At 41.9% G+C, this 17175-nt stretch overlaps 1 protein-coding gene across 1 annotated transcript; it reads right to left on the bottom strand.

The window, feature by feature from the left end:
- Nucleotides 1–1370: 1370 nt before the first annotated feature.
- On the bottom strand, nucleotides 1371–9774 carry valopa (vertebrate ancient long opsin a). The gene is made up of 5 exons (XM_026355714.1): nucleotides 9396–9774; nucleotides 7491–7701; nucleotides 4860–4977; nucleotides 4492–4725; nucleotides 1371–1607 (listed from the first exon to the last, which is right to left on the bottom strand). Exons 1-5 carry the CDS (start codon nucleotides 9757–9759, stop codon nucleotides 1371–1373), a joined length of 1164 nt encoding a protein of 387 aa, XP_026211499.1. The 5' UTR covers nucleotides 9760–9774.
- Nucleotides 9775–17175: the final 7401 nt, after the last annotated feature.

Below are 17175 nucleotides of genomic sequence, written 5' to 3'. Positions count from 1 at the left end.
AAAAAGCAGATCATCTGTGAAACTGTGTGAGAGTCATATCAAGGCCTCGCTATTAATGTGGCACAGGTGCACTGATGCATGAAGATGCTAAATGATACTGCTTCTAGACTGGGCGAACATGGCTGGAACACAGTACGCTTGAAACACACACCACACTGTTACATTTCTAACACAGAGAATCACTGTGCAGCACAGAGAATACAACATTATTTGAACACATATCCAGTAACAGTGAACAAACATGCACCACGGGTCGACATTTTAACACTCACTGCTACGTCTACTGTAGCTAACACTGACTGTGTTCAACTGTGTGACAGTATATCGCGTTAATATTGCTGTAGACCTGTGCTTGTGATGGCCTTGCTTTTGTGCACGGCCACTGAGCTAAGCCACTTTTGTGCTAGGCCATTTATTGGTGCACTGCATCACCGACACAGCGCCTATAAAGAGTATTATTGTAATTCAGGCAGTGAGCTTCAATCTATGTGCTGCTTGTAGTTGTGTGCATGTTGGTGCGCTTGTTGATCCCCTGCTGACACTTCATAAATATCTAGTCCTACATCTGCAACACAGGCCGAAAGGAGACTGACTTCTCCAAGTCGCATTGTCCATCATCACCAAAGATGAAAGCACTGACCCAAACTGGTTCACGTGGGACCAACTAAAGCAAAAGTATCCAAGTTCATGAGACTGCTCTGTCCTCTTGACAAGCAGAGATGAATGAGGACGTGCCATCGCAACAGCATAAAAAAAACAATGGTTTCTCTGCAGGCGCCATCTCATGGCTTCAAAGGAGAAGGCAAGAAGGAGATGAAAGGCTGGATGTGCTGTAGTTTGAGAAAAATGCTGGTTAGCCCTCAACTAACTAATGTAACTGACGTTTGTGTGATTTTTAGCAGCCTCTTTTATTGTGGAGATGCGAAGGCAGACACCAAGTCAAACAGAGTGCTTCTAACTGACAGCTGTGGCAATGACGCTCAAGAGAACATCCGAGACGTTCTCTGATTTCAGGACAGAAAGGAAATATTTACAGGATATCTACAAGGTAAGGGTCCGAGCATTTGTGTGTGAGCAGTTCTCTTGCCCTCTGTTGTGCTTTGTTAATCAAATATTAAACAAACTACTGAACTTTTTTTGTTTTGTGTCTGTCCTTGATTACTTTTTCAAGTAAAATATAAAAAATGCGTTAACCCTTCAAAAGTTGGTCCTCTGCTCTTCACACTGAACTCTCCATCTCTCCATGAACTGAACTAAATATTTAGGGTTCTGTGAAAACAGTTTCTGAAAAAAAAAAAAACATATCTAAATAATAGAAGGTTATAATGGGCGCTGAGGGTTAGAGGGTATATATGTATTGGGATTTACTGTTATATGGGACACACTTTGTTCTCTGGAATGGGCAGCTGAGCAAATGGGCCACAGTCGGTTGGAGAATTGTCAGACCTAGGAGATGCACTGTCGCCCATGGGGATGCGAGCTGCGATGGCTGACATTTCTCCCGTGTGACTCTCGGCGGTAATTCCGGGTCGCTCTGAGGTCTGGTTCAAGTTGCTGTCTGGGATGGACCCCATGCCGGTGAAGAGCTGAATTAGACACTTTCTGAACTGGAAACAGAAAATAAGAAATTAAAAATTAAAGCTGTTTTAAACCTGCTTAACATAACTTACATTGGTACAATGTTTTTGATATGAAATGAAAATAACGCTTTTAGATGTTGATGAATATGTGTGATCCAGTGGTTCAGTGTATGCTAAGCTAAGCTGATCAATTGTTTCAAATGGCATCGTGATTTCTTAGAAAGCCATTCTTACATAACAGCAGTGACAGTGAAGCTGTGTCCAAAGCATTTCTAGGAATAACAGCCATTTCTAACCTGTTCTCACTAATTGCCCCACAGTCAACGCTTTCCACATTACTTTAAATCTAGAAAACACTTAATTGACTGTTTTCAGTGTTCCCACTTTGTGGAGCCCTGGGGAGAAACTGTGACTCCTGACCCTTAATAGCTTGTCTAATTCAACACAAAAGCCTCCTAACTGCTGCCCTCAAACCAGCGACGCTTTCCAAAGTGTGGCAGTGACATCTGTGTTACCTTCTAATGTCATTAAAAAGCAAAAGGCAGCTTTAAGGTAATGGTGTTGTTCACGTAAAATATGCTGTCGAACTCCTTACATCTACTTGTATAACTTTTCCCTCCAACTGTGAAAAATTTGGCTTTTAAAGTACATGGACCAGGAATGAGGTCACAGAGCGTCCTAATGATAAAATGAATAGAGGGAATCTTTAACCCTGAACTTCCACAGCGCATGCATCAGTTTACGGATGAATTCTAGAAAGCCACAAAAGCTGATTACAGACACTGCAACACTGGTAATTACCACAGTTTACTGATCCATTCATTCACTCCTGACCTGGCTTCACCTGTTTACTGACCCTCTTGTTGTTTTGGACCCTCCACACCCACATACCCTGTGATGTCCCTCTCAATTAGTCTTTTAACAACTCCCGACTTTCCTAATGCATTGTATATATTGTGTTCCTGATATACTCCATTAACTGGGAGTGGGACAGACATAAAGTCTAATTAGAATATGACCTTGACCTTTGACCTCCGACCATGAAAATTCTAATCATACCTGATTCCAAGTGGCCATTTATGTAAATCTTACAGAAATTCCCTCAAGGCATTCCTGACCTATCACGTTCAGTGTTGGATTGATGAACAGAGAGCTGGACAGATGTACAATATCTTGGTCCTCTCACACATCAGCACAGGTGACCTGTCAGATTACAAGGCTGTGTTTCATTCTTATGTTTGATAACCTCTAAAAACTGCTCTTCACATTCATTCACAAAGCGTCTACGTAACTGTCAGTGATTACAGCAACATCTGATTACATCAGTTTGCTTTCTAAATGTACATTAGTGAATTGGATCCCATTGAAGCACATATCTGCTTACTGTGAGTGCTTATATTGTACCTTTATTATCGTTATCATCATTATTAACAACACAAGCACTGATGTCATTGTGCTCTCAGGCCATTTCTCGTTTTTAAGCTGGCATCTGGTCAGAACCATCACAGGTTTGTGATATGACAGCACTGTAAATATTCCTTCTGGCTGCTTTAAGTTAATGTCTCGAGCTCTCTAACAGCTTCATCATAGCATAACATTTGGGAAAATCTGCTGTTCAGTTGCAGTTTCTTGTGACTTAACACTTGAAGTTTTACAAAACCCAATCACTGGCAACAGGAGTAGAAGAAGAAGGAAAAACTATTTTCCTCTTTCTCATGTACAAACATCACTTTATTCATGTCCTAAATATATATTGTTAGTTCACACTTAATTTCATTACAGGTTTTTAATATCTCTTGTTTGCATTTACAATTGGATATTGAGAGATCAAAGCTTATTTAAGCCACATGTTAAATACTAGTAGAGATGATAAATTGCTATTTTATAATCTTTATTCACCTCCCTCTAATGTTGCATCATGGAAATCCCCAGACACTCTGCTTTGCCTCACCTTGTTACACATGTAGCTCAGAGAGGGGACGGAGGGTAAGTAGGGGTGGGGACGGGGTCAGCTGACTCCTATGAGCACCAGTAGTTTGGCTTCTGCTCAGACCAGAATCTGCTTGCTAGAAAACCTTATTTATATCCTGTTGATGTCCTAGTAGAGACACTGGTTGACCCATTTACAACTGTATAGAAATAGGGCAGTCGGACATGCAGTTCCCTGGCAAAGGAGATCTGATTTAGGCATTTACAGAAGATTCAGAAAGTATTTAGACTGCACAATAAAGTGGGTTAAAATGTCAAAGGCTGGACAAAGTATGCAGCAGTACAACATCTAGTGTGGTGTGTGGATTGAACCCCTCAGAATCATAGTTGTTGTTGTTTTACAGTCCAGTGTACCACTGCCTAACCTTTATAGCGCGGCTTCATTAAATAAAACACCAACAGCTCATTAATCGATTCTTAAATCCAGTCTTTAGAGTTATGGTGCCACACTACAAATAATCCAGGAATTGCTGTCAGCTCTTAACTAAAAAAAAACCTTTGTTTTTGTCAGTGTGAACCACAGTGCAGTTGCTTCACACAGTTTGCAAAGAAGAGTCTAGACACTTACAAACACTTTTTAACTAAAATCCTTGTGTCATGTGATCAAGATGTGAACATAATCACTCTTTTCAGACAGCAATAACAGTTACCACATTTAACCACACATCTCAAATACTCTCTGGATTTCCCCTTTCATTTAGTTGTACATAATGTATTATTGAGAGACAGGGAAAACCCAACAAAAGAAAGTAACTCAGTATTGTGCAGCAACTTTCATCTGCTGCCGTTGAGCAGTGATGTGACTCACCTGTACCAGAGGAAGGAAATGAGCTATCTACCCTGGTCCAGGCCACTGTGCTGCACTGAGCACAGCCAGTGGCACAAATCAAGTAATGTGTGAGACTAATGTTCACCGAGTTACCTGTTTGTTCATGAAGACGTAGATGATTGGGTTGTAGACAGCGGCTGTCTTGGAGAAGAAGGCCGGGATGGACGCCAGCCTGGGATCCAGTTCAATGGCTGGATGAGCTGTGACCAGAATAGAGAACACTGCATACGGTGTCCAGCCCACCATGAATGCAACAATCATTACAACCACCATGCGGGTCACCTGCCGCTCGGGCTTCTTGGCATTGGCCAGACGACCATGAGAAACCTAGAGGAAACAGAAAACCTTTGTAATTTAACAGCTAAACTATTAAAGTATTGAAAGACTATTAGTTTCTAACAAACAAATATGCAAGTACTAAATTTAATTTGAATTCAGCTGCTGAGCCTAGTGGGTCTGACCTTCCTGAGTTTCCTGAGGAGTTTTCCATAGCAGAAGAATATCACTCCAAGAGGGAAAATGAAACAGGTGGTGAAGAAAGTGATGATGTAGCTGTGATTCATCACGCTGGTTGTGTACCTGTCCACAGATGGAGAAAAACATTTGGACATTTATGTTTTTTCAGGGGATTTAAACATGGATTTATCTACATTACAATACAATTTCTAAACAGGACAAAAAGAAGATTATAGATCTGAGTTTGTTGAGCAAAGTGAGTGTCTCTTTAAGAACAAAATGGTTAACAATCCCGTATTTTCCCAGCTTTGAGCTGTCTGTGAAATGTCGTTTTGGCATTCAGAGGCTTTTATCTGGCTGGAGAGAAAGACGACAGTTTTGCACCTCGTTTACGTGTCGATTAAAAGGGAAATTTCACAGCTGAGACAAATCTCAGTGACACATTTAGGGGCCCCGAGGTCTCTAATTTATTCTAATTGTGTTATTTCCATGAGAATACCTACCGCTGTCAAACGAAACAACCTCAACATCCATTTGTAAGGAATTACCTGGCAGAAACAGTGGTGTACATGTGTGTGTAAAGACGTATTTTGTGTTCAAGCATATTAATCCTTGCTGAAGCAGGGGAGTGTGGCTGAGCACACATTCGATGGTGCACTTCACATCTCATTCCTCACATGAAACAAATAGTAGCCCATGGCGAACAATTATTTTCTCAGTTCGTTTTGGTGGTTTGAACTGAACCGATCATTCAGGGGAGTCAGCTAGTTAAAACACACAGTCGAGCGGTTTGGAACAGTAAGGACCTCTGTTAGAAATGACAGTACTGAGGCTCTCAAACTTTATCCAGCGCCCCTGAAGGCAGGAAATGAGCACGCTCATTTTTCTTCTAAATGAATCCTGACAGTCAGGTTGTGCTCTCTGTAGTTTTATTAAAACATAACATACTCTATGTCAACCTCAGGCCATTTGTTTTGTTTCTCTAGCACCAACACACATACCTTCACGTTTATCTCCTCATTTTATTCAGACATCAGTAAATTTTACAGTTTGTTTCACTGGGTACTGTTTACTCCCCTGTTTAGAAGTTTGGACTCACTAATTTTCTAATGGTCGATTCGTTGCATTAGCAAGCACGATGTGCCGCCGGAACACAGGACTTATATTTGCTGATCATGGGCTTTTGTATGTTTGGGTATATTACATTTAAAAAAAACAGCTGTTATAACATTATTAATGTCTATGTAGTATTTCTGATCAATTTCATGTTAGAAAATCACTTTTGAACTGTGCACTAGCTCCATTTCAACTTATTTATAATCATAATGGAAAAGACACACCAGTAGATAAATTAACTTTATCAATGTTGCATCAGACAGCTTGCATGCATCTATAGAATCCAGCACTTCACGCTCCTGATTAATACTGATTTGCAGGCTATTTGCCACCTGTAATGTAAGTGTAATATACTATAGTCTGGTACAACCGTGTAAAAAGTGTAATGATAACCGTAGTTGAATGAAGGCAGGTATTGGGTTACTGATATATGAACAGATTTTCCTGGCAACTCCCAGGGATTTGATCAGGCAACTTCCATCGGCGCGTGTATTTATAATAAATGTCTAACATAACACATGAGCACCAGAAGGGATTTGCAAGAAAATCTGCAGCATACTAGCGGAAGATTGCATCCCAAGCCCTCACCAAAGATGCAGCCACCTACTGACAATCCACTGATACCAAAGTCTGATGCGCAATCATTCAAACGTTTGCATATATGCCTTTTAACATCCAGAAGCTGGCCAGCGCTGAATAGATGCATGTATCCAGTGATAAAAAGATGCACATAAATGAGGCTTTTAAAATGCATCCGACTGTGCATATGTGGCACCATTGTGGCCCTAACATGCCTGTGCTGTTCATGCTCCTGCTGTTAACCAAATGTTTCCTGAGAGGACTCGTGCTGTGTACCATCAGAGGTGCATCGGGTCATGTATTCTGCAGGTATCTCCATAAGGTGATCTGTTAATTGTATTGTCTGAACCATCTGTTCCCCACTCGCTCCGTCTGAGCATCCTTTTCCTTTATGGGCTTGAGGCAAACACTCAGCACCCTATCTGCACACCTTTCATCAAAGCGGCTAAATAGCATTACCCAAATGGCACCCTGAGGGCCAAGGTTATAGAGCTGACCTGTTTCTCGACTGTTTCCATGAGACACATTCACACAGTGTGAGCTAAAATGGCTGGAGCGGCTGCTGAACCTCTATGATCATCTGTTTGTATGTGTGAGGTGTGCAATAACAAAAATTATAAAAACAAGCATGTTTCTGGGTTAAAGGTAGAGTGGAAATGCCAGAGTCACTGTAAGGTTTAAGACTGGTATTAAGGTGAGCATTAGGATTTAGTTTAATGTTGCTGCTGGGTAAACTTACCATATGTAATGTAAGGATGTTGCTTGTACTGACAAACTTTAAGCTGAAGAACTGTCCTCTGCAGTTCACCTTATCTCTATGAAAAGCTTTAGTTTTCATTGTTATCTGCCTATTGACCCCTTAAGATCAACAACTTACCGTTGTCTGCTGGTGTAAACAGTCACAGTTATTTGTGGGAGAAAATAAAATACCCATTTCTCACCAGTCGGGTTCACAGGTGGTTCCAATCTTGCTTACGGTGTATCTGTTCCAGCCTAGCACAGGAGGGAAGGTCCAGATGAAGGAGAAGGTCCAACAGAACAGCAGACCCAGGACTGCATGCTTGGCTTGCAGTCTGATATTCCCCAGAGGTCGGCAGATTACGAAGAAGCGCTCAAAGGACAGAACGGCCAGGGACCACAGGGCTACGATCCCTGAGACAAACAGCATGAGGTGAGTGTGTAGGAGCACAATGGGACAACAGCAGTTAAAACACCTACTGTGCCACACAGCCCTGTGTATCTGCACAGTAATAAACCTTTTGTATTGGTATTTTGGTTTGTAGCTAGTTAACCAGCAGTAGTTAACTTATGAGACTTGAAGTGAGATCTCCTGATGATGAAGACCACCAACTCATGTTTGACAAAGTATTCCCATTCTGTGCTGTGCAGAGGTGAGAGCGGCAAGACAGCTGCTAGAAATAGTTTAATGATGTGAGGTGGGTGCATTAGGCTGACTCCTAATGGGCTAAAAAAAAGCTGATTTTAATTATGGTGATAAGTCACTCTCACAGACCGGCTAATTATCTGTCTCTGCGCAGCCAGGTACCGGTGGCCATTGACCACACAGGACAAAAGAGAGAAGTGGAAACCAGGGGGGTGTTAAAATACCTTACACGCATTTCAACAAGAAGCGCCTCAGCTGAGCATCACGCCGGTACTCCTGTGCTGCTTTTGTAGCTTTGAAAAGTGCACTAGGACTGACCATCAAAGGGAGTGCTCCTCTAGAAAAACACTCATTCCACTTTAACGTTTTAACGTCTTTATCTGCAAAGCACAGCCTGACAGGAAACCTAGAAATAGACTGAAATGTGAAAATACTGTCACTCTGAGCAGAATATGCTAAAGGGGGATGCCTGGCTCAGCTTAATCACTTCCCAATTTACTCACATGCACACCTATACATACACGCACAGGTGATATCCGATGTATAAAAAAAACAAAAACTGCTTTTCAGACTAAAGCTGGAGTGGCTTACCAGCACAAGCCCCTTGAAGATAAGCTCATATCTCCATCAGTGGGTTATTGATTATGCATCAGCGTGGTTCTCTCAGTGATGACTTTATTATGTCAGATGGTTCCTTTCAGCACAAAACGTGTTTTTGTGTCTCCCTGTGCTGCAGCTGCTCTTTGCTCCATTTGTTTTTCATTCACTGCTTAATCAGATCAGCAATTAATCCTTTTCTGGCTTCGATCCAAATGGCATAATGTAACTCATATTACGGACCTAATCTCCCTCATTACCTTTCCAAGTGAAAGCGATCTGATATTATGTTCAGAGAGTCACATGAAAGTCCTCATATTCTCCTGAGCATTCATCACAGTAATGTTTTTATTGACTGGAGCTGTGGCACTTTGACCAGGCGTAATAAGGATATCCTGTGGTTTCTTGCATCATTTCTCTTCTTCGAGGTTCTTTAATTTGCCATAATGGGAATCACACAAACCTTGTGACCAAATCTAGCATTTGTACTGAATTAATAAGGAACTCTCCCTCTGGTCATCTTGATTTAATGTCCTCACGCTTCTCACAAAGACACAGGTTCCCACTATTATATATAAATATAATACACTTAAAACTAAAAAGTTGACACTGTAAAATCACTCAAAAGACTTGTCACATTTATTTTACCTCACTACCAGATGCCCTAATTAATGAACAGGCGTTAAATGCAGTTTTGGTGCAGGTTTGAACATGTGCCATATGGAGCTGCTACTCATCGCGCGTCTCTGCAGCGCATCTGGAAAAAGCTCCAACACTGACATCTGCAGTTATAAAAACTGTGATAGTGCAAATAAATAAAAAAAAAGCAACAGCAGGAAACAAAAGTAACGTGGAGTACACCTACCGAAAAAAGTAACAGCAAACCCCTCCAGGACGCAAGCCCACTTTCCAAGGAAGAAATAGCCTCTTGCATTAGTCAGGAAACTTATTACTCCACCGGTGAGCGAGACAAGAAAGTCAGCGATGGCCAAATTAACTATGATGTAGTTTAGAGGCTGCCTGAGCTGTTTGTACTTGAAGGTGACAAACATAACCAGGAAATTTTCGCTCAGAGACAGCGAGGTGACCACAAACATGAGCACGGCCAGGACGGTGAAGTTCCAGGGAGCGATGTTGGCGATGGGTCCAGAAAACGGATCATGAGTTGTGTAGAGTGGAGTTGCCACAGTGTAGGGCACGGCGTTCACTGACAGATTCAAAGTATCCATTGTCCATGTCCGGAGAGTAGGCTACCTGCTCTGTGACCTTAACCGAGATCAAATCCAGACCGTCCTCTTTTTCTCATACTCACAAGTTCAGGTGGAGTCGCTTCCAGGCAGCGTGCAGTGAAACGCGCCGCCTGCGCCGCGGAGCATCCTGTGCTCCTCCAGGACTCTTCTTTGACAAAGTTCTAGTGGTGAAATCCGTGTTGGAAATCCGACGGAGATGTGCGCTGTGTGGGCTGATGGAAGAATGAGTTGCGGAGCGCACGGTGAGAGGCGATGCCCTTAAAAGTGCTGGCAGCAAGTGCATGAATGAGCGACCAGTGGCTTTTTGGCAGCTCTTATATAGGAGGTTCCAGCATCACTGGTGCCCTCCAGGAAGACGCGTGCTCTTCAGATGAGCGCGTCTTTGCGCGGTGCACACTCCGACTGAATCACTATCCAAATGTTTCTCCTCAGCGTCTTCTGTACACACCCTTATCCCCGACCCCAACGACTGTCTTCTGGGGTGTTTTCCTGACCCAACACCGTACCCCCTCACCCCGACCCGGCTACCTTCCGTACGCACAATCCAAACCCCAACCCCAGCCAGGTAGGGGGCGCTACGGGAAACAGTAAAGGGAAGCGCACCGGGACTCAGTGTTGTGCCAAAAAACGATGTCCTGACAAAAACTGAAAAACTGAAATCAGATTTTCAGCTTAAAGCTGAGATTAATCTCACTCATTTCTTTAGACACAAACCAATAATCACTCCTTGTCATGATTGATGGGTTACAACAAGCGGGGATCTGTGGCGCGTCCACAATTTTAATGTGCAATTCATTCATGATGCGTAATTAGGAACCTCAGTAGACCATTTGTCCACTGTGGTTGTATGCATCAATCTTGATTAAATCAAACCTTTTAATCACATTGTATAGCCACAACATTAAGGTGGATTTAGTGTTTAGTGGCTGATTGATGTACTTTTGCGCTTTGTGCACAAGTCTTTATGGTGCAGTCAAGAGTACAGATAAGTGTATTGTGTGCTAGCTGAAAAATGGATTAAATAACATCCCATGCTGCAGCCAAAAAATGCAGAAATCACACTACAGACTGAGCTCTGATTATGTTAGACTGGCACCGCACCACACACATAATGCACACTTATGAATAAAAAGCCAACTGAACAAAGAAAATAAAGCATGAACAGTGAACATGTTGAATCTGAGATGAGCCATTGTACCTGCTGTCAAAACTATATGTGGTTTACTGAGCATAACAACAGCTTCAATCCGCACCTCACACTTTCCAGCTGCACAGATTGTTTAGGCACAGATGGACATTAAAAATATAAAATTTGCATGACAGTATGTGCAAATGGAAAATGCCCAACTTAGACACATGAAAACATCAGTTAAATAATTAATAATTATGCATTTAGGCAAATGCACTTTAAGATTGCACGTTGAGGCAGCTATAATTTGTCTGGGGAACAGTTTGAGTGCATTTTAAAGCAAATTGTCACTAAATCACACCTGTCACGATGCAAATTCAGTGGCTGCCGTCCGTTTCCGGTCGTAGATGCATATAATCATTTTGGAAAGCAAAAAAAGTGACATAGTTTTTGTGTACAAAGCATGAGCAGTGTCTACTGTATGTTTAAGTGCCATTTCAGTTAGAGGCAGCTCAACTATAACTTGTAAAGTTATAAAGGAAAGGAGAAGTGTCACAGTGTCAACAGTTTGTCACTTTTGAGCTGCAGCTACGTGTTAGAAAAACCAGCTCCCAGCTGAACCTATTAGTGATCAGGTCACCAGAATGGTGCATGGTCCAGCTGCCTTTTAGAGCTGCCACTTACATTAAGCTGGTTCCACACACATGTATTTTAGTAGTCGTACTATCAAAAGGATCAGGAGTTTCAAAGGGATTAGGAGTTAGATTTGTTCCACATTTATTTCAACTCTTACAAACATGCCATTTAATTTGCTAGGTTCTGCTTTCATGTTAACTTAGAGGCAGAACTTGAAGGTCAAATCAGAGTTTGCACAGAACATTTCCTCAGAGGTGAATCACCTTCCCCTCTATCTCCATCTCTGCCCAGTCTTTGATCTAGTTCCCTCTTGTGGAAGCCAGCTTGTCACACCTCAGTGACCATCACGTAAATGAGGATTTATTGCCTGTGCTGTCTGTCCAGACCTCCGTATGATACTTTTAGTTTTGGCAGGTGTTAGAAAATGTCATTGCCAAGTTCAGCCCTGTGCATCGCTCAAGAAGAGTCAAAAGAGCAGATCCAATTAGTTTTGGTCCAATCTGAAACTCGTGCCAAAAAACCTAGAAGCACAGTAATTCAATGTAGTAAATGCCATAGACCTGTAGTTGTATTTAGCAGACGCCTTTATCCAAACCAACTCATAAAGCAACGGCAGGGTGAGCGTAAGGAGCCCTACTGGAGGGAGGCCACAGGCCAGTCACCCGCATGGTGACACCATCCAACCACTATATGGAAGCAATTCTGAAGAGGAATCTCCACAGTTGACAACATTACATCACTGTAACAACACACAGGGTTTGTTTTCAACCTTCAATCCAGCCCCACTTCATCCCACAAGCAGTGTGGGATGTTCACCAGGCTTCCACCAGGACAGTGACCTGTGGAATTGGCTAGTTCAGCTGTCTCAGCAATGGCTTTGGATGGGAATGCAAGCCCGTGGGGGAAATCTTGAGAAGCACTGGCAACTGTAAGTTATTGGCCTTTTCTTCAGCACTCTATCACAGAGAGCCTAAATTAACAGAGGGAATCCTGCAGACAATGTTTTTCCACTGACCATTTAAAAAAACAATTTTTTTGTTTCATTTGATATTGTAGTGCTGTACATAACTTGATTAATGTCACTGTTATTGTCATTTCCTTTTTCGTTTTCTCTAAATGCACACTCACTGTTGTCACCTGAACCAAAACCAAACTGAAAATGAGTTGCTGTCTCTCTACCATTGTAGTGTGAGGCATTCAGTGTAGATCAGTTGTGTTATGGAAACGCTTCAAATTTGAACTATGAACATGAACCAGTATATTTCAATTTGTTGAAATTGAATTGTTCTCATTTTAAACACCTGTTTTGTCCCAGGAAGATTTTTCATATATAATAATATTTTTAAAAAACTCAAATAATACTATTAAAATAACTTAAATGTATTTCAAGTGCTTCTACGTGCCCACAGTACTGACCTCCCTTTATGTTCCTCTGATTTCCAGGTTTCACTTATCTAGTCTATACATGAGCCACAGAGGTTCAATGTACAGGTCGGCTTATGAGATTCCTCTGTTTCCCAGGCGGGCAGGGGCAGAACTAACCTCATGGGCCTTGTTTATTTCACTTCCCCATGCTCCAGCTCACCTGCAGTGTGCAGAAACACCCTCCAGCCCTGCAGTTTTTGTGTTGGCGTGTGTGAATGAAATTGCGATAACATCCTGTGACTTATTTAGGTGAGCTTGGGCACGTGTGCTACATTTTGGTCTTCTACTTGATGATGTACTGAAATACACAAAAAACGTTTGGAGACTTGATAAACACAGTCATATCCAGGGGTTTGAACTGAAATGTTACACTATACACACACACACACACACTCAATTGTGGATTCAAGGAGCAGAAATGTTATATTTAAAGTTCTCTCGCAAACCTGTCTGGTTATCAGAAGTCGAATAAAAAGAAGGGATTTTGTGTACTGTGATTTCAAAGCATAGGGTTATACATAGTGACTAGCAAACAAACATTTCAGACTCGCTTTGAACAAAATTCCAATGCCATCCACATCAGACCCTTCAGATCACACAGGCATTTTCAACAGCTGCTGCGCTTTAGTAGTCTTTTATACAGTGTGTGGCACTGTAGCAAAAAGTGTGGCAAAATGCTGATGGTCAAAGTTTGAGCTTTTTAGCATCCAAATCAGTCACAGGCGACAAAGTCAGGCTTCGTACAGCATCTAACCACAGAACACTGTATGTGTCACATGTCCATATTTCCAGGACTAATCATGCTCATTTCCAAATCAATATGTGCAATTTTGACAAGCCTTCTATCTAAAAGGGATTCTGCTTTGACACGATTAGACCTGGTGATCATGTCTGTGCGAATGATGTCGTCATTGTCAAGGAGCTCCATGTAGAAACAGGAGCTTTAAGGAAAGTGCCATGTGAGGATAGGGTTTCTACTGTTTGTTCCGTCCTTGTGTCGACAAACTGAAAGGAAAGTTGAAAGATGTCAGCTGTATTCAGATTTACAATATACTGCATTACTGTTGTCCGGGAATTGTTAAAACACATCAGTAAGCTACACTTTTAACGCACTTTTTAAAAAAAATTAACTATATTGTTATAATATTACAAGGTTGTTCCAAAACATCTGGTCTGGAAGAGCGGTGGAAAGTCTTATGCGTAATGGGTGTTATAATGTTTTGTTCTTTCATAGGTTAATTGTAATGACAAAAAGGTTCACATCTGAAAATGAATCCAAAAGGTGCAGATATGCGAGTCCACCTCTGTTCCTCTGAAGTCACATTAATTCCATGTGGTAGATACTGTACACTGTTCCTCTATCTGTGGCACACAGCTGTTATACGGAGGTTATGCTAATTCATTCTGTGTGAAATCACAATCAGGAAGATCAATGGTACCCGCTAGCCACCGTGGACTCGGCACAATGACCTCTGCCATTCTGCTCGCAGCTGTACACTGCTTCCAAGAATGCAGCGCCAAACTGAGTGAAAGGTTTTATGTTGACAGATTCGAGGTTGTGCTGATGGTTCGCTGTGTGAGCTAAAAGCTGCAGAGCATCTGAAGGGCTCATCGGGAAATTGAATTACCCCCAAGACATGAGAATATAAACTTATTACATTCACTGTAAAAAAAACTGAAGCAATCCCTCCTGGGTTGACTGTTTACTTAGAAACAAGTAGAATGATGCACACTACAGACACAGTGTGTATCTAACCCTGCTGCACATGTGTACCATGTGTACCTAAGAGGCTTGATGCAACAATAACAATAAATGGCAGGCCTCTACCGAAAAAGAAAGACAGTCAGAGGAACGCTTGATATATTTCTAATAATTTCCAGGTCACCCATAGTTACAGACTTTTAGATGAGGTCTGACTTGATATGAGTGATAAACAGCCGCTGTGAGTTAACTGGGTGTGTTGAGAGGCTAATGTGCCATTACCTGAGTGCAACCTGTCGTCATCTTTAGCATGAGTTGGAAAAGTCGAGAAGGAAAAGTCATACTGGAGGGTTTGAGTTGGAAACACAGGGGTGAGTCTGAGTATTTATGTTTCATATACAGGGATATACAAGAAATATCCAGGAATCCAAAGTAATCTTGTTTGGATTCTTCTATCCAAACTTCTTTCCTATTAAGTCTCACACAGCTCCAAGAACTTTAATAAAGGCTTGTTTCAAAATCACAATCTTTTGGCTAGAATGAATCGAGGCTATGCAGATCTCTTCTGCCCTATTTTAAAAAGTGGACATTTTATCAAAAGAAAAGCACATTTGACAGAGTGTAGCGATACAAAAACATACAGTTACAGCAAGAGTAATAGTTAGATGGGAAAATGCATGTTCAAGGAAAAAAAAAACACGAGTAATGTTTGGTTTGTCTTCAACTAATAGATCATGTAACATTAAACACCTGAAAGATTTATCCTCTCTGTCATCACAGAGGGGTGTGTGTGTGTGTGTGTGTGTGTGTGTGTGTGTGTGTGTGTGTGTGTGTGTGTGTGTGTGTGTGTGTGTGTGTGTGTGTGTGTGCGTATGTGTGAGTCAAGTTCAGCTGTTTGGTGTGTAAGTGTGTGCTGCAAGGTCACAGAATATTAAAAGAGAAAAATGCAAACAGCCACAGAAAATCAGCTCCATGTGTTTGACACCTCAGACCAGCAACGAGCCATTCTCATATACAGGACGCTGATCAGTCACAACATTAAAACCACTGACAGGAGACATGAATACCATTGATTTTCTTATTACAAAGGCACCTGTCAAGAGGCGAGACATGCTAGGTAGGAAGTGAGCAGTCAGTTTTGAAGCTGATGTGTTGGAAGAAGGAAAGATAGGCACTGCGAAAGGATCTGAGTAACTTTGGCAAGGGTCAAAATGTGATGGCTTGATGACGGGGTCAGACCTTCAAACGTACCATGGTCATGGTCATGTTCATGTTCAGACCCACCAATAGCATCAGGGTCATGGGCATGCATGTGGCGAGTGAAAGTTCACCCATATGTTCTGATCTCACAGAAGAGCTACAGTAGAACAAATTGCAGAAACACTGAGTGCTGGTCATAATCAACAGGTGTCAGACCACACGGTGCACCACATCGCTAGAACTCGATCATGGAGTAATGGAAGATGCTGGACTGGTCAGATAAAACACAAAGTTGTGTAGAGGGTGAAGAGATGGTACCAGGATGCATGATGGTATAAGGGGAGAGATATTCTGCTGATGTCTTGGTGCCAGATACCAGAGCACCACGTTCAGAGGCCTCTCGTGCAGTCCACGTCTTGATGGGTCAGAGTGAGAAGTGTGCAAACTAAATTAGGTTGGTGGTTGATCAGTGTAATGTAATCAGGACCATTATATTAAGTCAATATGATTATTTATGGAAAATGTAATTAAACTCTTGAATTGTAAAAAAACATTGTGAAAACAACCTATTGACCTTTAGTATCAGCATATTTGTCACAAACTGTCATTTGTGTTAATTGTCAACATATCCTCATTATGTTTGATCCAGTTGTAATTAGGTTCCCTTCAAACACACATTTGTGGCTGCTGTCTATTTGTGGGAACATCATTTGGAGAAGACAGGGCTGCTTTCTGCAGTGTCTCGTGATTTTTTAAAACCATGGCTTCATGTTCGTCTTGAAAGTTTTAGTAGACTTAGAGGAGACTTGGACTCGACTCTGCAGATCAACCGCAGACAGTCGTTCAAATCAAATTTGCTTTGTACTCTCTCTGATTTCCCTCCCTTTGAATGAACACCCATTGACTTTGCAGGCACGTTCTGTGAAGCAGAGATGACCTATGACAGAGTGTCAATATCATTTCTGCACCTTCAGCCTCAGCTAATTTCTTCCCACTCTGTGGACCTTTCCGAGATCAAACAGCCAAGTCTCTGACTGTGTGTGTGTTGGGTCTGGGAAGGGTAGAAGGTGACGGAGTAATATTTTGGTGTTGTTTTGATGACATCTCATCCTGGAACCTTTCTTCATATGCCAGTCCACCAACTGGCATAACACGTTTCTCTCCCCCAGCTCTTATTTGCCAGCTCTCTTATCTGCCACATGAGAGACACAGACAACCCCCCATCAGGAGACGAACGATAATTGTCAGCGCCTTTACAGGACGACGCGGCTAATAGACTGGCATTTATCCCCCCATTAGTTTA

This window comes from Anabas testudineus, chromosome 15, assembly GCF_900324465.2.
Source record: "Anabas testudineus chromosome 15, fAnaTes1.2, whole genome shotgun sequence".
Lineage (NCBI taxonomy): Eukaryota > Metazoa > Chordata > Actinopteri > Anabantiformes > Anabantidae > Anabas > Anabas testudineus.
Note: the sequence above shows the minus strand (reverse complement) of the source record. Positions and strands in the feature narration are given on the sequence as shown.

Excerpts from the sequence above, each read along its gene's own strand:
- valopa (XM_026355714.1), bottom strand. The coding sequence starts at position 9,759 with ATGGATACTTTGAATCTGTCAGTGAACGCCGTGCCCTACACTGTGGCA. Across the intron at positions 4,978-7,490 it reads ACCACCTGTGAACCCGACTG|GTACACAACCAGCGTGATGA; the intron begins GTGAGAAATGGG and ends ATCTGTGGACAG. Across the intron at positions 1,608-4,491 it reads ACGTCTTCATGAACAAACAG|TTCAGAAAGTGTCTAATTCA; the intron begins GTAACTCGGTGA and ends TTCTGTTTCCAG.